This window comes from Zasmidium cellare, assembly GCF_010093935.1.
Source record: "Zasmidium cellare ATCC 36951 unplaced genomic scaffold M409scaffold_11, whole genome shotgun sequence".
Taxonomy (NCBI): Eukaryota; Fungi; Ascomycota; class Dothideomycetes; order Mycosphaerellales; family Mycosphaerellaceae; genus Zasmidium; species Zasmidium cellare.
This window is the reverse complement of record NW_022986955.1, coordinates 627,527-646,720: the sequence shown is the minus strand read 5'-3', so window position 1 is coordinate 646,720 and position 19,194 is coordinate 627,527. Positions and strand designations below refer to the sequence as shown.

The following is a 19,194-nucleotide window of genomic DNA, read 5'->3' as shown; positions in this document are numbered from 1 at the left end:
GACTGCAAGAATGGCATCAGTCTTGTGGATGATCATACAACGTTCTCCATTCATCCTCGAGCATCGCCAAGTCCACAGCATCCTGATACCTCCCATCGTGCCAAAAGAAGTCCCTCCTGACCCCCTCATGCACGAAGCCCAACTTCTCATACAACCGAATCGCACCTTGATTCCATGCAAAAGCGCCTATGCTCATGCGATGAAGATTCGCTCGTTTGAACCCCCATCGTAAGGACCATTGGATCGCTTCGGTGCCGTAGCCTTGGCCTTGGTAGGCGCGGAGGAGGTTGATTCCGATGTCGCCTGCAGGAAGTGAGTTTGGGAAAGGATGTTAGCGGCAAGGACTCACAGTGTCGATGGTGGGAGGTTCTCGGAGGTTCTCCCCGCAGCGTGATGACACCGACGGGTGTTGGTTTTGGTTTCTCTTTGGCCTTGTCTTCGGCCGTGTCGGCCTGGCTGCTGGCAGACGGCGGCGGTGGCAGACAGACAATCGCCGAGAGCAGGAACACGGGCTCTTGGAGATATTCGCGGTACTCTTGGATGGCCTTCTTGCTGCGAGGGACTCGAGGCCCGTTAGCCGGGTAGCTTTTTCGAGTCGAGAAAGTTGGAATCACCAGGAAGCAGCGGCGCAACGTTCAAAAAGGCTTCTGCGTCTGCTGAGAGGTCGGCGAGGAAGGCTTCGTCTTCGTTGTCCACGCCGCGGTAGATGAGCCGGGTCGAACTCCACAGGTCTGCCATCTTTGAGCCTTGCTAGACCAAAGGCGTTCGAGCTTCCAGAGATTACCAAATATATATGTTCGTATACGAGAGGCTGGTGGGATTATACCGTCGCATAAAACCCGTACTCACTCTCTGAGCCTGTTCAATGTTTTTCCGACTTTACATGAATTACGATGACTGAAGACAGATCAGGAGCAGGTTCGCGCAGGTGGGCACGGATTTGAGGCGGCGACAGTATAAATACCACTGTCAAATTTGTGGTCAAATGGTCTTTAGCGAATGCGATTTTCGGCTCACCGCTCGTAGCGGCGTAGAATACTTGTTGGACCACTTTCCAAGCATCGACACCGCACAATAGTTACGCATGTCTCGAAACTCCCAGACACATTGCCTCTACCGTCACTCGTGGACCCAGAGCCTCCTCCAAGGTAAGAGCCTATTCGTATAATTTAGAATCTGTGACAACATCAACCGATGATTCTTATTTGCCATCAAAAACAATGATCATTCTATGCAATTCGTTTTGACTGAGGCAGGCCTGTCTCCGCCTCGTCCATACTCGGAGTACGCCAAACGAGCCAACGATCTCGAAGGTGTCGTAAATACAACAGCTGAACGCTCGTCCACGAGGATACCTAATGATCTCGTCGTGGGAGATGCGATGCCGTCCCGCCGAGTAGTACCATATGCTCTGAACTTCACGATCCGGCGATGCCGCACAACATCGTCATCTCCAAGGTACATTGAGTCCCACGACACGTGGCTTGGAGCACCAGGTTGTTGGAAATAGCAAGATTATTGTGTCCAGGGTGGTTTCAGCAGCTGGGTCGGTCGTCGTCGTCTGTTTTCGAGCGGTGGTGACTCTCTCCAGTCTCGCGGCGAAAGACATCATCTCTCACAACAACAGCGTCCAAGACGGTCTGCCATGATCGCTTTAGACATGTTGGTGAAGATGTTGTGATAGGTTGTCAAGTTTGATGAAGCAAAGAAGCGGCTCCCAGCGGAGGCAACGCAAGGGCCAGGACCTTGGCCTCGGAGGACGCACACCATTGGCCCACGGGAACACGTCCCTGCAGCGAATCGAAGCTAGCGGCCCCTCCAGATCGTCGTCGACTGTTGGGGGAGCAGCTGGAGAGTGGAGGAAGGATGCGCGCTTTAAAGTGGGAATCCCGCCGAAGGAACACTTCACCTCGTTGCTTGTATATCGTACCATTTATTCCTTATTCTGTCTGTTTGGATTGAGTGCTTGTAGGACAACATGGGCCTGGGCGTCCTGAACGACCGCAAGCTGCAGCACGTTCCCGGTAATCAGGAGAAGCCGCAATACCGAGTCGAAGAGACACTAATCGCATACGATCGCAGGAACCGCAACGCTCGAAGACCTCGATCCATTGGCCGCAGCACCGAACGGTGAGCATGTCAAGAAGGCGAAAGATGGCACGATCCTCGTCCCTCAGCCGAGCGATGACCCGCGAGATCCTCTAGTCAGTCTAACGATCGAGATATCGGAAGGGAGGGAAAGCTGATGGTGATACAGAACTGGCCGCTCTGGCGCCGCGATATCATCTGCTTCATTCTCTGCGTCCTTTCTGTCATCGCATCGACGCTCTCCCCGCTCCTGGCGGCCAATACCCTCACCTTGACGCTCTATTTCCGGCGAAGCTTTACGGACATCGCGTTGTTGACCGGATACCACTTGCTGGGCGTGGGCGTCGCGGGCTTCATCTTCGTCGCGAGCGCAAGAGTCTGGGGAAAGCGACATCTGTACATCTTCGGCACGGTCCTCATCGTCATCAGCTCGGCATGGGGCGGTGGGAGCAACCACAACTTCAAATCGCTCATGGCGGCGAGGTTCTTTCAGGGCGTTGCGTTGGCGCCTTTTGAGGCGTTGGTCAATGCCAGCGTGGGGGATCTATACTTCGTTCATGAGCGAGGCAAGAGGATGGCATTGAGCAATTTGAGTCTGTTTGGCGGCGCCTTCTTCACACCGGTGATTGTCGGCAAGATGACGAGTACGATTGGTTGGCAATGGACCTTCTACTTCGTCGCCATCTTCAGCGCCGCCATGCTGCCTCTGGTCATCTTCTTCTGTCCAGAAACGACCTTTGTGCGCGACTCCCACTTCAACACCGACACCACCTGGACGCGCATGGGCGAAGAAGGTCCCTCCACGAGCCACGAGATGAAATCAGGGTCAGGAACGTCCTCCTTCGACAAACCCAACACCGAAGAACCCACCACCGCCGCCCTCCGCGCCGAATCCCAAACCACCCACGCCCCCTTCTCCTGGTTCTCCCGCGAAAACCTCGCCCTCTTCAACGGCCGCAAAACCTCCGAATCCTTCTTCGTCCTCCTCCTCCGCCCCTTCCCCCTCTTCTTCCACCCCGGCATCCTCTGGGCCTGCCTAATCCAAGGCACCATAATCGGCTGGACCGTGCTAATAGGAATCGTGCTCGCCGCCATCATGCTCGGCGCGCCCCTCTGGTTCAACGAAGTCGAAACCGGCTACATGTACACCGGCGCCTTCATAGGCGCCCTCGTCGGCTTCGCCCTCGCCGGCCTGATGGCCGACAGCATCCCGAAATGGATGGCCAAACGCAACGGCGGCATCTACGAGCCCGAATTCCGCATGGTCCTCGTGATCCCCATGCTCATCCTCGGCGGCATCGGCCTGTACGGCTTCGGCATCACGGCCAACAACACGTGGGAATACGGCTGGTTCTGGCCGGATTTCTTCTTCGCCTTCGAAGTCGCCGGTATGGTCCTGGGCGCCGTCGCTTCCGCCCTGTACATCGTCGATGCGCATCGCGATATCGCCGTTGAAGGGTTCACGTGTTTGCTTGTGTTCAAGAATATCTTTTCGTTTGGACTGACGTTTTCTGGGTATGATTGGTTGAGTCAGAATGGGATTAAACCCGTCTTTTTGGCCATTTCGAGCGTGCAGGTGGTGATTTGTTGTTTGACGGCGTTGATGTGTAAGTCTTCATCTCCTCTCTGCTCTTCTCGTCTTTCCTGACTGGATCTGGACCTGAGAACTTGCGCATGTCGCTGACATTGATGATTCGAACAGATGTCTTTGGAAAACGAAATCGATCCTTCTTCGCGAGACATGATATTCTAAAGATCTGTGACGGGCTGTTTAGGTGGAGGAAGAGGAAATCTTGATTGAAAAAAGATCTGATCTGATGACCGTCTGCGAGTTGGCGTACATGTATCTACCGAGCCAGGTCTCTGTGAATAGTTAATGATGATCTCTTGGACTTACTAGGCTCGTTCCATGCGATATCATGACTTTTGAAGTGAGAAAGTTGAGAGGATGGTGGTGTCGGACTCACATTCAGATTTCTTAGTGTCCTTCCTCCTGCTTATACCTGGGTACCGCCATTGTATACACACACGCCTCTCATCAAACGCATCGCTTATTGCAATCATTCATCCCATCGCATACCATTCATCTCTCATAATCGCGCGCGAACTCGACGCCCCTGCGCCTCTCCGCTCACCCTATAGAAGACACACAAAAACGTCAGTCAAAAACACGCACACCCCATGTCGTACTCCACCAGAACGCCCCGCGCCACAGCAGAAGTCGTTGCAGTTTCGTCGTCGTGGCAAAAAAGAATTTCGTGGATCCTTACTCATTCGCCGGCTCAATCAAACTCGGGATATCCTGCGGTTTCTTCTTGCCGTCCAGAATCTCGTAGACCGCCGTGAAGAGCGGGAAATCCTTCTCGCGGTTCTGGCTGCGCAGGAATTCGTTGACTTCGTAGGCTGTGCTTGTACCTTGCAGTTTCTGGCCGTTCAATTCGCGCTCTTCGATTTCTTCGATGGGTTTCCCTTCCTTGACGCTCATCTTCGCGCAGCGGAAGTTGCGGCCGCCGGAGCAGGATGTGATCATGTCTGCGACGCCGGCGGATTCCTCGGTGAAGGTTTCGGTGCGGCAGGTTTCGGAGAAGAAGGTCCGGCCGAATTTGGTTTCTTCGAGGATGCCCACGCGCATCACGGCGGCTTTGGCGTTGTCGCCCCAGCCGAGGCCGTCGACCCAGCCGGCGGCGAGGGCGACGACGTTTTTGAGGGCGCCGCCGAGGGAGACGCCTGCGACGTCGGTGACCATGCGGACGTGGAAGTAGGGCCTGTGGAAGAGTTTCTTCATGTTGCTGTGGTTGAGGGGCGGGTATTCGGCGGGGAGGGCGAGGAGCTTTTGGGTCTTGCCCTTCGGTGTGGTTGCGGTGGTGCCATTGAGGTCCTTGAGATTTGCTGAGGAGCCGTGAGGTGAGCCCGAGGGCGTGGCTTCTGGCGTGGGTTGTCGAGAGTCCATGACTGGCGGATCGTATGCAACCGTCGTCTCGCACCATTTCTCCAGTGCAATCTCGTTCGCAATGTTCGCTCCACTCAATGCACCGACGTAGATGCCCAGCTTCTGTCCAATGCTGTCCGAGAACAGATCACATCCCTTGTCTGAGACCGCCACGCCCTTGATACAGCTAATACCTCTTGCAAACGGCAGGATCTTGCCCTTGATATTCTCGCACACCTTGTTGATGAACTGATGCGGCAGGTTGAAAATCAAAATGGTCGCATCCTTCACGGCGTCCGTGATCTCAGGGTTGGCGACGATGTTCTCCGGCAGAGGGATGTTCGGCAGGTACTTGACATTCTCGTGCAAGCCATTGATCAGCTGCGTGAGCTTCTGCGGCTTCGAGCAGAGCGACGAGCCCGGGTCGTAGTGCTTGCTGTCCTTGGGGATCTGCACCTCTTCCTCGTACACCCACATCTGCACCTCCTCGTCGAAGAGGTCCTTGTTCTCGCGCGTGTTCTCTGCAATCACCTTGGCGATTGTCGTGCCCCAGTTGCCTGAGCCCACCACGCACATCTTGTGCTTCTTGGAGTGTACCGCCAAACTCGCCATGGCTCTTGTTGTTGTCCAATTATCTCTCCTCTTCTTGATTCGTAGCTCCTTGCAAATATCTCCCACCAATGTCTTCTTTCCACCGTGTTGTTGAGGTGAAGCGCAGAAGAAGCTCCGAACCGAAGTTTTGGCAACGCAGATCTGGCGCGTGGACCTGAACCGAAAGAATGACGACAGAGCGGGAGGCGAAGTGAATGAACAGCAGCTACGAGGCATATATCGCTCCTACTTCCAACTACTAGCTGTAAACCACAATAAGTTGAGGAAGCAGAGATGGGTTGGTGACATGCAGGTGCGCGTTAAACGAGAGCTATTTTTCGTGGTTGAGGAGCTTCTTTCCCCGGCGCCTGGCACGAGACCATGACGCCGCAGGATCGCCGCCGAGGGTTGAGTCGGCATGGACTCTTAAACATGTGACAGTGGCCTTGACTGAATGTGGTCAATCTCATCTTTCACGAATGCGTTCTCACAAAAGATAATGATATCAATAAGCACTTGCAAGGACTCAAATGAGGGAGCAGCAATCGACACAATTGAAGAGTCTTCCGTACGTTCCATTTTTGCACGACCCCGATGTAGGCACTCTGACTCGAACCGCTGCAACACATGCCCTTCATCGATCCCCATCCATCATATTCCTTTCATGCAGACCATCTCGCCATCCATGGCAGGCCATCAGCTAGTACCACTTGCTGAAGTCTCCATAGTCAAGCTGAACTCCTTCAAGACCATTGCCAGTGTCACCAGCAAAGTCGCGATCGATATGCTTAACGCAATAGACGTGGAGATCAAGAACACCTCCACCGCCTCGAAGAAGGCTTCTGCAGCCTACTGGTGGCAAGTGCTCGAAGTTCGTCTTCTCCTGAAGAGGGCGTTGACAACTCGGCAGACCAATATTGACAGGGCAAGTCGAAGCGTGCCAAATCAGGCGACAAAGGTTGTCCAAAGTCCCGAAAAATGGGTGCAAACATCTGGCTTGAAGTCGTCAGTCTTCGGATTCCCACTGTTGTTCATTCAAAAACTGCTGGAATTCTCACGGTCTTTCTGGACTTTACTCCAGCGTTAAGTCCATCCAGATCTCCTGTTTCTTTCACTCATGATTGCCAGAAACCTGAAGGTCCTTCATCTTTCTTTCATGCACCGCTAGCAATCATGGACATCTGCTTCTGTCTTGTTCCGTAAGAGTTTTGCGTCTTTCAAGCAGCAAGCAATCCAGCATGAGAGAAGTCCTCTCCCATGCTATAAGATGTCTTCTCTCTGCCCAGGTCATGTTGGATCCTCTCGTCCATCGATCAAGCGCATCCGTTGACCATGGATAAGAAAGAGTCCCAAGAAGATCTGGAGACAGTCAAAAGTAACGATGGCAATCACACTGTCGAGCTCGTGAGCGAGCTAGAGCCACTGCGTAAGAAGGACGAAGACGAGTGGGTCGCCGTATTCCACGGTCGCTACAACAACGAGGATGTAATCGCCAAGTACTTCCTCGTCACGTAAGTGACAACCTTCCCCCTTTTCCATCATGCCTTCGAAGACGTTGACCTAATCCTTCCCAGCGGAGCAACACTCACGGAAACCGGAGCACCACGCACGGAAAGCATCCGATCTTACAACGAAGTGGCCGCTTTGATGGACCTCAGGGACAAGAACTGCACCTCAGCACCACACTACATTCACGACTTCCGCAAGACGACAGACGAGGGCTACAAACGCTGGGTCCTGTTGACGTACCTCCCAGGAACGGCGGTGAGCATTCTCGTTGACAACAACGATTTCGATTTCGAAGGCCAGAAGGACGAGATTAAGAGAGCTTTCGGGGTGGCCATGCGTGAGCTCTGGCGTTGCGGAGTGGACAGCAAGAGTCCTCATCTCGGCAATGTGCTGTGGGACGGGGGAAGCAAGAAGTGGTGAGCTTGCCCCTGGGAAGTCGGAGGTGCTGCATGCTTTTGCTAATCAACACTCTAGCTATATCGTCGACTTCGAGCAGGCGGACACGGACTTCGTGATGCCCAAAGTGATGCCGACCGATGAGGAGCTGTGGAAAAGGTGGAAGGATCAGAAGATGAGTTCTGTTGCAGGATCAAATGCTGGAGCAAATGCTGGATCAAACGCTGGATCGATCGCTGGGTCAAAGGCTGCATCGAAGGCGGAAGGTTCTGGTAAGAACAAGAGATCGAACTTCGAGTAGTCCTAACGTCACACACGCGCCAGAGCTCTCGACCTGGTTGGGTGTTGCATGGGCCAGTGTGCAAGGCAAAGACAGAGCGCATTCAGAATCGATAGCCCATGATGGAATCCAGAGAAACGGTAGTCTGCTTGGGTACTTGAGCTGCTGCTCCCGAAGTAGCGAGGGTATTGCACTCACGTAGACCTCTCAAATCAATGCCAACATCCGAAACGAAACCCTGTCTAGCATTTCCACAATCACGCACAACCACCGGGGCTAAGAACTGTCGTGAGTAGTTCCTCCGTGGAATCATCCACTCGTCACAATGTTGCATCCAGCTGTGAGGTCGAGCGTCCCGCAGTTGGCCAATTTGGCCGCCATGTGTGGAGAGGTAGGTTAGGCAGTCAGTAGAAGACGTGAGGTTGCTGCAAGCGTGAAGAACCCGAACCTCCCCGCCCCCGCTCATCCGACGTCCACAAGTTGCGAAGACAGAGACTCGATTCAAAAAAAAAGAAACCCAATCAATCCAAAAATCTCTTCATTCCCTTCAGTACAGCAAGAAGTACCCGCTGAAAGTGCACACAGTCCAATCTGTAGCCTCTCGCAGTAACTAGTCAGTGGTAGTGGTATCATAGTAGTATAACGGCGCCCAGACCCAAAAATCATGCATCCCGTGGTTTGTTTGTCGTGTCCCTTTGCAACAACAGCTCGCCTGCGCCATAGATGCGCCCTTTCTCTTCCATTTCGTCTCTCTTTCGTTATGTCCAGGCCAGCCCATAGACAATGCGAGTAGTCAAAAACCGCAAAAAACACCCCATATCCCCCTCTCTCTCTTCCTTTCATCAATCTTCCTTCGCCACAGGTCAAATTCCAGAACAAAACAAAACGCCGTTCTGTTCCAGCCTGTCCGTTCCTCTTTAGTCTTGATAACGCCTTCCATGTCCCTTCCGTAGCGCCCTTCTTCAAAAACCGAAAATCCTCTCGTTCTAGACAGTCTGATGGTTGAACGCCCGCGTAATCTCGTGCCGTGTTGATCATGTCGTGATCGTGCCTTCTTTCCTAGTGAACAATCTCACATATCCTCCTTTCGCCTGTTGAAAACAATCTCTCGTGCTGGAAACGCCCGCTGAAAAACAAAACATCAAAAAGTTCATAAGTCCTCGCACTTCGTTAACGTGGTGGTGTGTTGGCGATCGCAGGCGATGCCGCTGATGGTGATGGGTTGGCTGGTTTTGGTGTCGACGAGCCGCTGCCAGAAGCGCGCTTAGCAGTCTGCTGGGCGGCGTAGATCTTCTTTCGAAGTGCACTGAGTCGTGCCTTGGCGCCTTCGATGACTAGCAAAGATGTCAGCCGGTTACAGGAAAGAAGTTGGACTTTAACTCACGCTTGATGACCTGCTGTCGATCCTCAGTCTCCATCCCGTTGATGAGCTCATCTCCCGCCTTGTCCTTCTTAGAGCTTGGCTTGCGCATCAGTGGCTCATCGTCACGCTCAAGAACAGCTTCCAGAAGCATGATGGCTGTCTTATAGCCTAACTCGCAGTCATGCAACTCCTCGCCAACCAGTTCGCTGACAGCCGCAGCACGGCTCATCTCAACAGCACGATCAAACATGAGCTTCTCTGCTGTCACGCCGCTAGTAATGCGGATGTGCTCTGCCGAAGTCGTTACCGTTTCCGACCCAGTAGCATGGTTGTTGGGGTGGCCAGGGTGGTTCTCTGGTAGCTGTCTCTGCGCTTGTTGAAGTCGACGGCCCACGACTTCAGACTTCTCCAGACATTCGTTGAATCGAGCTCGTGACCACTTCACCACGTTCAGGATGCGGGTGCCGACACTGGAAGATGTGGTAGACGAAGGGTCAGAGGTGACGCCTTCATTACGGCCTTGCTTGTTCCACCAGTAGCCTGCGAGATCGATAGTCTTCGTCAGGATCGCCAGCGCCTTCACGTACAAGACCAGAGCTTCTTCAGAGACTCCGACGATGGCCAGAGTAGTCATGTCCTTATCTTCCTCCTCTTCGCCACTGGCAGTGTTCTCCTGCGCGCCAATTTGCTGAATGCCGAGTGCATCCTGAGACGAAGGGGTTGCTGGGAGAAGCTGTCGGTACTTGACTTCGGCGAATCCAAAGATCACATCACTACGGTGAGCGGCGTCCTCCATGATGCGAACAATCTTAGAATCCTCATCCATCGGCGTCTTAGCCTCGCTGCCGTCTCCAATGGCCAAGGTACCTGGAGCCGGGGCTGGATACGCTGGGTATGCACCATAGCTGCGTGGAGGAGATGCACCCTTGCCGAAAGGTGGAGATGTGCCCAGGGCACCGAAGAGACGAACATTGGCCGCATTCAACGCTTTGGTGAGCATGTTGGTCGCTGACTGGGGAGATGCCGCGTAGCGCCGCTCGAAAGAGCCGACTCGTGTGTGTCCAGGAGGCAATCTACCGGTGGCCACTTGCATCTGGCGAGAAGGACTTGCCGGTCGAGCACCACTGGCAGATCCTGGTTGGCCCTGAGTGGTTGCACGTCGTGTCATAGCGCCTGCATTTCCAGACGAACCATGTCCATGAACAGCGTCCAACTCATCTGCAAACGCATTCACCTCAACAGCTCGCTTCTCAATGACAACGTATTCTTTCTCAAAATTGAGATCCTGTTGAGTCCGCTCCCGTGCTTCGCGAACAGCAAGCTCCCTCTTCATCTTATCGTCGTCGGTTGGCTCGCGGACTAATGGAGGTCCGGCCAGTGGCGAAGAGCGGCTGGCTCGTCTCTCCATTCGAGGTGCTGGGGCGAGTGGCTGTTGCTGCTGATGCAATTCTTGACGCCCTGGAGCAGTGATGTGGGCCACGATGCTCGGCCTACGCTGCTCTCGTTGACTCGGTTGACGCTTGAGGCCCGATGTTTGAGCTTCAGGTTGGTTTTGGCTGCCGGCAGATGATTTCCGTCTGGCAGTGTCTTCTGCGTGCCGCTGCCCCATGTCTTGGTCTGAAGATTTTCTGGACGCCCGCCCAGGGACATCTTCTTGCGATCTCTTTGGTTGCACTTTTACTTCGCGCGCAGTTTTGGTAGAACTTGACGGGTCAGGGGTAGCGGTGTTGACTTTGCGGCTGAGCTCAGAAAGTTCTGCGATGGCGGCTGGCTTGCTACGCTCTTGGGGCTTGTCTTCATTCACCAATCCTGGGATCTCACCAGTGACTACAGGGTCGTTGAAGAGTTCCTCGTACGTCATGCGCTCCAGTGGGCTCTTCTTCAGCAAAGCACTGATGAGTGACCTGAGCTCTTCCCTTGTTTTGGCCAATTTGTCGAATGGAATAACGTCGTCCGCCTTCTCAATCTTACGCAAGAGGTCCACATGGTTCTGAGCTCTAAAAGGCGGCTTTCCGTATGCCATCTCGTAGAGCACAGTACCGGTCGACCACAAGTCAGCGCGAGCGTCGTACTTTTCGTAACGAAGAATCTCAGGAGCCATGTACAATGGTGAACCGCAGAGAGTCTCAGCCATTGAAGTCGATGGAAGGTGACGAGCGAATCCGAAATCGGCAATCTTGAGCATGGGCAGAGATGCAACGCCAACAGACGGTGTCAACGAGCCTTCGCTGGCAGCCAGCGGGACATCCTCGGGCTTCTGCTTGACCATGTACGTAGGCGCAGGATTAAGCAGGAGATTCTGGGGCTTGATGTCTCGATGGATCAGGTTGTTAGACCGAAGATACTGAAGAGCGCTGACGACCTGCTTGAGAAAGTGTCGAGCCAAGACTTCGTGGAGGCCTCCAACTTCTGGGTTGGGGTACTTGCGGAAGATGTCTGCCGTCTCTGGGTACGCGGAGAGTTGGTGACGCTTCTTCATAAACTGCGCCAGATCCGACAGTTGACAGTACTCCATGACCAGATAGATATATGTGCGGGTCTCTGTGCAGACGAAAAGCTGCACGATATGCGGATGCCTGAGGCCTTTCAGGATGTCGATCTCGGTGGCCAGATTGTCCTTCAGCTTCCTAGACAGTTTGGACATCTGGACCGCCTTGACCGCGGCGAACGACTTCTTCTTCTGTAGATGTAAACCATTAGTATCGGGTACTCAAGATAGGGATCGTGAACATCGTCTTGATGGCGAACCATCAAAGTGCTCAGTTGTCCAGCCTCACAGACTCGGGGGCCACTTACTCGATGTTGGGCAAGGAACACAGTAGCGAAGCTGCCTTTGCCAATCTCCTTGCCTCTTCTGAACTCGCCGATAATCTCGTCTGGCTCCATCTCTGGCGTAGGTGGAGGCGGCCGCCTCGAGGATGGTGGCAGGCGGCTGGGATGCGCCATGATTGCGGTGTTGTGGTTTGCTGCAGGACAATCTATCAGCGACCTCCTCTTCTTCAACCCCTAAGTGCCGTTCTCGTCGATGGCGCTGATCGTAGGATGCATGGATGGAGGAGAAGCGGTGCGGTTGATGCCCGTTGCCGGGGTGTCGGTGGTGGTGCTTGGCGGGTTTACGCGGGCGGCATGGACGCAGGTGAATGAGCGGTAGGGGTTTATTTGCGCGGACGGCGGTGGGGGTGCAGACGGCGAGGGCGGCGCGGCAGGGTCTCTCGTGATGGGGGCTTGGGCGTGGTGTGGCAGTTGACGCGGTGACTCGAAGGCTAGGTCGAACCCCAGGTCCGGTGCAGGTGATGGATGATGTCGGCGGGTCAGTGCTCACGCTGGGGGAGAATGAGCGAGGATTATTAAAAGCGGCAAAAGACACAAAGTGGCGGCGAGGAATGGGATAGACGGCGGCGGCGTGGTGGGCAATGTCGATGAGGATGCTGGATGTTCTCAGGCGCGAGGCTCGGGGGAGGATTGGGTGATGTGAGTGACGGGCGAGCTGCTGCTCCCAAGCAAGCTCTCACCAGTGCTGCCAGAACTAAAGCTTATCCCTGCCGCTTTTGACGTAGCGGCGTGTCTGATAACAGTCTTCCGGTTGTCTACGACTCTGTATCTATCAATCATCATCCATCTATTTCCCGACGATATTAACAGCAGCCAGCGACGATGGAAGTGGTGAACAAAGCGTCATCATACAGCCGGCTTGCGTGATTGTTGTCTTTGCCTTTGCCTCCTCTATGAAACCGCGCGACAGCCAGCCCCTCGGCAGCCGCCAGTCGTGACCTCGAGCATCACGCGCGAACCCGCGTCATCCCAATCATTGTTCGCGTCTTCGCCGGCTCTCACAACCTTCCCAGCACTTATCACGAACATCGTTTACCGCCTCATCAATGCCGCGTTTTCCCCCAAGATCCGCCGTCGCCCACAGCAACCTTCACTACCCGCCACACACGTGTCGTTTGACATGTGCGCCTTCTCCCTCCTCCCGAGACCGCTGTGACGCATGTCTCGCGCTCATGCCTGAGGTTCCAGCCGACCTGTGAACTGTATCTGCGAAGCTACCAGAGATAACCGGTTGCGCATCTCCGCTTCTCGATCAGCAGTGTAACCGGGCGTCCTCTGAAAGGTGTGCCTGACGGCAGTGCTGATTCGCGGCGTGGTTATCATCCAACCCAGGGTCTCGCGCCTCAAAGCTGCCTAATGTTGTGATTCTGGAGGCCTCTCTGGGGTACATGTCTTCACATGCGACCACGGCCGTCCCCAGCGCTAAAGTGCCCCCTCAACGATTCCTGCTCAGGCGATAAGCTAGCCCTCTCAGACTCCGGTCAAGCAGTCGAAACATAGTGTGGCTGCCTGTTCTGGCGAGGCGACGCGGAACGTTAATCCAACCACAACCCGAAACTGCTGGTGAGAGCTGATGTGGTGTGGTGAGCAGGGCGAAGCAAGGTTTCGTGCTTCATCTGGCCAATGTTGCCTGTTGCACATGCTAGCGATCGGGCCTGTCACGCCAATGGCCTCTGCGATGCACAACTGTCGGGCAGTAATACATCATTTCTTGTCCCCAGAACTGATGCGTGTTTGCTCACAAATCGTTGGTGAGATGCACCCTCATACAGGCGAGGTCGGATTAAGCTCGATTATCGTGAAACAGATCAGGAAGGCACGACCAGCACTGCCTGCTTTACACAATACCACCATCCATCAAAGACATTGACTGACCGCAGCCTTTGCCGCTTGTCAACGTCAAACGATTCTTAGGACCCACTCCACCCTCCCAGGCAACCATGCAGCTCTTGGTGAGCTGACGCCTTGCCTGTGGCCCGGGACAGCAATGCGAAGCCAACAAAATTCAACGGTTCGCCTTCCCATTCGCCCAGGACTGGGATCGGCGCCGTTAAAGTCGTGGACATTCGCGGCCTGGGTTTGCTTCAGCCTGACTCCCAAGCGAGGAATCTCCACTAGTCCAGGCTTCAGGCGAGGCACCAGCGACGTCGAACTCCTCAGTGTCAGTCCTGTCATCATCAAGCATAGGCGAAATCCCATGGACGAGCTAGTCAGAGCAGAGATCTCATAACATTCTCTACAGAGCGGAGACAACCACCAATCCCCCCACACTCACAACAATACCCCCAACCTATCCATCTCAGATCTCACCTGCCAAAACGCAGCCGCACTAATCCCCACCGCAACCCCCAACCCCGCCATCAAACTAACAGGACGTCTCGGATGCACCCACCCAACATTCCCATTCGCAGCACAAATCGCAAGAAGGGAAAAGTCCCATGCCCCATGGTAAAGCGTAGGCCACCCCAGAATCCGCACCCACCCAATCGCCTCTCTCCTCAAGTCTCGACGGACAATGCTCAAAGAGAGGAGACAGCCCGAGAGGGTGTGTGCGGGCCCGCCCAAGAGGACGCGCTCGAGGAGCGTGAGTGCGAGTATACCCGGGCTATCGTTCCGAGCGGCGTAGACGAAGGCGATGTTTTCGACCGTGCTGAAGCCTAGCGTTGCGGCGACGGCGGCGTTGAGGTACTCCCTCTCCGTCGCGACGGATCCCCAGCGTCGGGCGAGGATGATGGCGGAGGACTTGAGGACTTCCTCGACGAGACCTGCGAGTCCGAAGGCGAAGAAGAAGAGAAAGGCGAAGTATTGCCAGCGACGGGCCATCTGCGCTCGACGCTTCCTCTCTGCGTCTGAGAGGTCCGAGACATTCGTTCTTGTGAACTCCTCGAGATATTTCCCCGCCTGGGCTCCAAAAAGCACACTTGCGAGAGGTTTGAACAGGATCCCCTGGATCGTCGCGGAGAGAGACAGGCCTATCGTCCCGAGGCCTAGGAATGTCCAGATGAGCGTTTCGAGGTGGGTTGTATTGGTCGGATCCTGTAAGTAGCAGTATCGGAAGAACGCAATCGGGATTGCGAGACTTGGAATTGATAGGATGGCGGTTGTTGGGGAGGAGGCCGTGAGGAACGCGAGGGTCGCTGGTGGGAGTGACCAGCTGACGAGTTTGGTCGTTGTTGATAGAGTGGTGATCTCGGTCGGATTGATGGACGACATCGTCGGAAAGGCTTTCTGATCTGTAGCAGCTTGCATTTGGTGTAAGTACAGACCCGCAGCATTCGCTTCCTATATATCTTTCATCAAACTCCCCGTACTCGTATAGCAAGCGTGGCTGATCGGCTTCTGGAGTCACAAAAGGCGGCTGAAATGCGAAGTTCTCCAATCCGGGAAGTTTTCGTAAGGTCACAAGCAGAGTACATACGCTCGCGACCTGCGTATTCGCTCGAGCAAATGCCTGCATAGGATTATGAGTGTGTCGCTACTCATGAGTTCTGAATTGTAGCAGTTCTCATGCAGCGCATACAGTTCCGCATCGTCATTAATGCTCAACCCATCAACAGTGGGCCGGGACCAAAGTCCACGAAATTCGCTCCTCGAACGACGACATCAGAGAGCATCGGCAACTTGAGCTGCTTGAAGCGTTCCATCAGTGCAATGTCGCCCAAATAGCCATCAAACCTCAACACTCGGAGTCTAGGCAAGAACTGATCCTGGTAAAGCTTAGAGTACTCTACTATCTTTCTGAAGATGACATTTTGGTATGCCTCTCGGGCCATGGCGAAGGTCTGGCTTAGGGTCAAGGACTCCAGCTGCTTTGCGTGAAGGAGAGCGTCTGGGAGCGCCATGGCCGAGGCCGCTTCTTGTTGATTTTGTCCGAAGAAGAAGTGGTGATTGTCGCACTTTAGATCGAGCTCCAATACGCGGAGAGATGTCAAGGAGGTCACACCGATAAACGCGGCCAAGTGAATAGGATGGCGGGCACTGCCACAGGCAAGCCGTTTGACAGGAAATCCCGTGAGGTGTATTGCTCCCATGACCAGCTCGAACGGCGCCCTGGGCATAAACCTGGCAATTGTCAAGCATTCTTCATAGCCTAACTCGCTGCTAAGGCGACCGTGTGCAGAAGGTAGGTCTCGACTTTCGTAATCCGGGCTGTCGTCGACCATGGAGATGTACGGCGGTTCAGCTTTGGAATTGGCAAGGTTCGTCAAGATGGCGAACAGATCATCGCAAGTACTTGTCCATTTATAGTCTTCCCATTCCTTGGTCAACCTTCTGTAAACGCCACGAAGTGCTTCGTTCTTAGCTCTGTCTGCACATGTAGGCCGAAGTTGGTCGCCTCGACACTCGAGTATTCTGCGCGTGTAGTCACCGCTGTCGTCCGACAAGACGGCTAGCGAGAACCGTAGATGCTTAATCTTCTTACATAGCTGAGGAGCTGCCGTGATTTGTACAAGATTCCGCATGCTTGTCGGGTCGGCCAGCACAGTGTATCTCGTGCAGAAGAAGCGCTCCAGGAAAGCATCTTGACTTGCAGCCGTCAGTTCTCGACAGCTGAGGCGGAGGTTCGGCAGATCAGTAGGCTCGCATTCTTCTGCGATCCACACTATCAACTCTGCCGAGAGCTTCAGCAATAGCGACGGACTCTCTTCTGGCGGAGATGTCATGATGGCTGTTGTGCCAAAACAGGTATTCGTTTTGGCTCCTCAATCGATCACCGCAGCATCAAGCCTTTTGTTAGCTTGGTCTTTGCATTGCCTTCGGGGATTGATGTCGATGTCGATAACGCGGTTGATGGGTTGTTGTCAGAATTGATGCCTGTGAACGTGAAAGTCGTGTCGTTCGCAAAAGTTGCGGCCTGAGGCAACAATATTCTAGCCCGTGATCTTGTGCTACGCGACTAGCGGCTGAGCATTTCAACCTCCTCCTTTCCTACACTCTCAACCTCACTCATCGCTACGGTACCTCGCATCCATCAGTAATCATACGAGGCATCAACATATCACGACCGGCACGACCGCGGTGATCACCGTGAGACGAGGTGCCCAAAGAAGACAGGCTGGTCCAACTCCGCAGCATCGAATGAGAAGCCTACACATTGAGCCAGCGTGCTATGCATCGTCAGTCGGCCATGCCGCCCGCCCCGAGCCCGCTTGCCGTCTGTTCCATAACGGCCCGTTTCTCACTTGTCGATGATGAAACGACATAGAGCAGGACTTCCCAATACGAAGTGCTCAAACCGCCAAGTACAGCGAACAAGATGTGTTCCTTGAAGACTCGGTGCAGAATGGACCTGTACTTCTATTCCCTACTTCTTGGAGAGGAGGGCTTGGTAAGCGCATGCAGTCCTCACATGGCAGACGGATGCGGCGGATGAATGCGAACATTCCAAAGTTAGAATTAACTTCTTCTCACACGTGGGTTGTGCCTGGATTGAAACAACCTTATAGCGATCAAGGCCAATCTAGGACGCCCAATGCTTCTAGGATGGGCGATCGGCCAGGTTTTTAACCTGGTTTCAAGTCCACCAGGCGTTCCCTTCGATGGACAGCTCTTGGCGTCCTTGGATGATGTGCTCGAGGCAACAACCTCACCTCGCAGATCCTCTTTTGCAAATCACAGCGCAATCAACTCGTCATAAACCTAGCACCACGGATGCTCTGCCTCTCTTGGCCGAAGAGAAGAACTTCGGACTTCCGCCTTCCGCTCATGTACTCACATACCATGCACTGCTTTCGGTCACCAAAAGATCGCGGCGCCGAGTCCGCCAATGCTGAAACACGCGAAGATGATGCACGTTCTTGATGTACACCTTCCGTGGTGTCCGTTGATGTGTACGTCGATGGCTATATAAGCACGACGTCTGGACTCCTTCTCAATATCAACAAGCCAGCAAGCAACCGCCAGCACAACGAAGCCAACCAGCCAGCCAATCTTCCACATCAACAGCTTCACAGCTTCCTTCTTCAACCTTCATCATGCAGTTCGACTACATTCTTGCAGCCCTCGTTGGCATGATCGCCACTGGAGCAATCGGCAGTCCAGTACCTGAGGTAGGCACTTTTCTCGATCAATGGCATGAGTAGAGACTAAATTCACAAACAGGCACAGCCTGAAGCTGAGCCTGAAGCTGTTCAGGCCCGCGCTGAGCAGGGAGCTCAGTTCATTGGAAGCCCTTTGTTGTGGGGTGGTCGCGGCCGCTTTAACCGCATCAACCGATTCAATCGCTTCCAAGACAACGACTTCATCGATGTCCTCAAGCGCGATCCAGAGCCAGAGCCCGAGCCCCTCGAAGCCCGCGCTGAGCAAGGAGCCCAATTCATTGGAAGCCCTTTGTTGTGGGGTGGCCGCGGCGGCTTTGACCGATTCAACCGATTCAATCGCTTCCAGGACAACGACTTTATCGATATCCTTAAGCGTGATGCAGACCCAGAGGCCCTCGAGGCCCGCGCCGAGCAGAACAAGCAGTTCTTCGGCAACCCATGTGGCTTGCGAGGGTGCTTCGATAACGACATCGACTTCTTCCAGAACGACTTCCAAGATAACGACTTCCTCGACATCCTCAAGCGTGACGAGTCTGGTCTCCAGGCCCGCGCCGAGCAGGCTGAACAGGCTGAACAGGCCAAGCAGGGCGAACAGTTCTTCTATCCTGGTGGCGGTCGTCGATTCAACCGCTTCAACAACTTTAACCGCTTCAACCGCTTCGACAACTTCAATCGCTTCAACCAACTCAACCGCTTTGGTGGCCAGTGGAACCCAAACCGCTTCTGGTAAATGCCCAAGCATTGTAAGAATGCAACTTTGGCAACAGGTGATTATGGGATGATTCATGATGACGAAGTCTTCGGGAAACAACAGACAAACTCTTGACAGTCCTTATAGAGGCGGGTGGATGTATTGTGTACTCTCTTATTTTAGTGTTTTCGTACGGATTACAATGGAATGAAGATTTTGAAAACCACTCATTCACTCACCTTCCGGGATTTGCCAATGGTGAAACCATGAGCGAAACCACGCTATTCAAGAGTCTACTTCTGATCGTGTCCAACGACTTCCAGAAGCATATCGAAGAATAAATCAGAGCTCTTGGAGATAAAAGTACTTGGCTAAAAGCGCATTTGCTTCTGTCTGTACGAGCTGCCTAGGACTGCGTCCCAATGGCGTATCGAAAGCCGCGGCTCTCGTGAGAGCTAATGGTGGAGATCCTGA

At 54.0% G+C, this 19,194-nt stretch overlaps 9 protein-coding genes across 9 annotated transcripts; 4 read left to right on the top strand and 5 right to left on the bottom strand.

Annotated features, from left to right (window-relative positions):
• Positions 1-16: 16 nt before the first annotated feature.
• M409DRAFT_52959 (uncharacterized protein) lies at positions 17-738 on the bottom strand (the record flags this gene model as incomplete). Its single annotated transcript, XM_033812226.1, has 3 exons — positions 17-303; positions 350-562; positions 615-738. 3 exons carry the CDS (start codon positions 736-738, stop codon positions 17-19), a joined length of 624 nt encoding a protein of 207 aa, XP_033669870.1.
• Positions 739-1,978: 1,240 nt separating this feature from the next.
• Positions 1,979-3,885, top strand: M409DRAFT_20991 (uncharacterized protein; the record flags this gene model as incomplete). Its single annotated transcript, XM_033805650.1, has 4 exons — positions 1,979-2,024; positions 2,083-2,204; positions 2,258-3,695; positions 3,791-3,885. The coding sequence occupies 4 exons, from the start codon at positions 1,979-1,981 to the stop codon at positions 3,883-3,885; spliced, it is 1,701 nt and encodes a 566-aa protein (XP_033669869.1).
• Positions 3,886-4,354: 469 nt separating this feature from the next.
• M409DRAFT_65309 (uncharacterized protein) lies at positions 4,355-5,629 on the bottom strand (the record flags this gene model as incomplete). Its single annotated transcript, XM_033816451.1, has 1 exon — positions 4,355-5,629. The coding sequence occupies one exon, from the start codon at positions 5,627-5,629 to the stop codon at positions 4,355-4,357; it is 1,275 nt and encodes a 424-aa protein (XP_033669868.1).
• A 664-nt stretch (positions 5,630-6,293) lies between these two features.
• Positions 6,294-6,695, top strand: M409DRAFT_20989 (uncharacterized protein; the record flags this gene model as incomplete). The annotated part of the gene is made up of 1 exon (XM_033805649.1): positions 6,294-6,695. The coding sequence occupies one exon, from the start codon at positions 6,294-6,296 to the stop codon at positions 6,693-6,695; it is 402 nt and encodes a 133-aa protein (XP_033669867.1).
• Positions 6,696-6,940: 245 nt separating this feature from the next.
• Positions 6,941-7,814, top strand: M409DRAFT_52956 (uncharacterized protein; the record flags this gene model as incomplete). Its single annotated transcript, XM_033812225.1, has 3 exons — positions 6,941-7,119; positions 7,183-7,533; positions 7,592-7,814. 3 exons carry the CDS (start codon positions 6,941-6,943, stop codon positions 7,812-7,814), a joined length of 753 nt encoding a protein of 250 aa, XP_033669866.1.
• A 1,149-nt stretch (positions 7,815-8,963) lies between these two features.
• On the bottom strand, positions 8,964-12,102 carry M409DRAFT_65308 (uncharacterized protein; the record flags this gene model as incomplete). Its single annotated transcript, XM_033816450.1, has 3 exons — positions 8,964-9,127; positions 9,178-11,836; positions 11,953-12,102. 3 exons carry the CDS (start codon positions 12,100-12,102, stop codon positions 8,964-8,966), a joined length of 2,973 nt encoding a protein of 990 aa, XP_033669865.1.
• A 1,936-nt stretch (positions 12,103-14,038) lies between these two features.
• Positions 14,039-15,237, bottom strand: M409DRAFT_52954 (uncharacterized protein; the record flags this gene model as incomplete). The annotated part of the gene is made up of 2 exons (XM_033812224.1): positions 14,039-14,156; positions 14,264-15,237. The coding sequence occupies 2 exons, from the start codon at positions 15,235-15,237 to the stop codon at positions 14,039-14,041; spliced, it is 1,092 nt and encodes a 363-aa protein (XP_033669864.1).
• A 293-nt stretch (positions 15,238-15,530) lies between these two features.
• On the bottom strand, positions 15,531-16,652 carry M409DRAFT_52953 (uncharacterized protein; the record flags this gene model as incomplete). Its single annotated transcript, XM_033812223.1, has 1 exon — positions 15,531-16,652. The coding sequence occupies one exon, from the start codon at positions 16,650-16,652 to the stop codon at positions 15,531-15,533; it is 1,122 nt and encodes a 373-aa protein (XP_033669863.1).
• A 1,311-nt stretch (positions 16,653-17,963) lies between these two features.
• M409DRAFT_52952 (uncharacterized protein) lies at positions 17,964-18,759 on the top strand (the record flags this gene model as incomplete). Its single annotated transcript, XM_033812222.1, has 2 exons — positions 17,964-18,038; positions 18,091-18,759. 2 exons carry the CDS (start codon positions 17,964-17,966, stop codon positions 18,757-18,759), a joined length of 744 nt encoding a protein of 247 aa, XP_033669862.1.
• Positions 18,760-19,194: the final 435 nt, after the last annotated feature.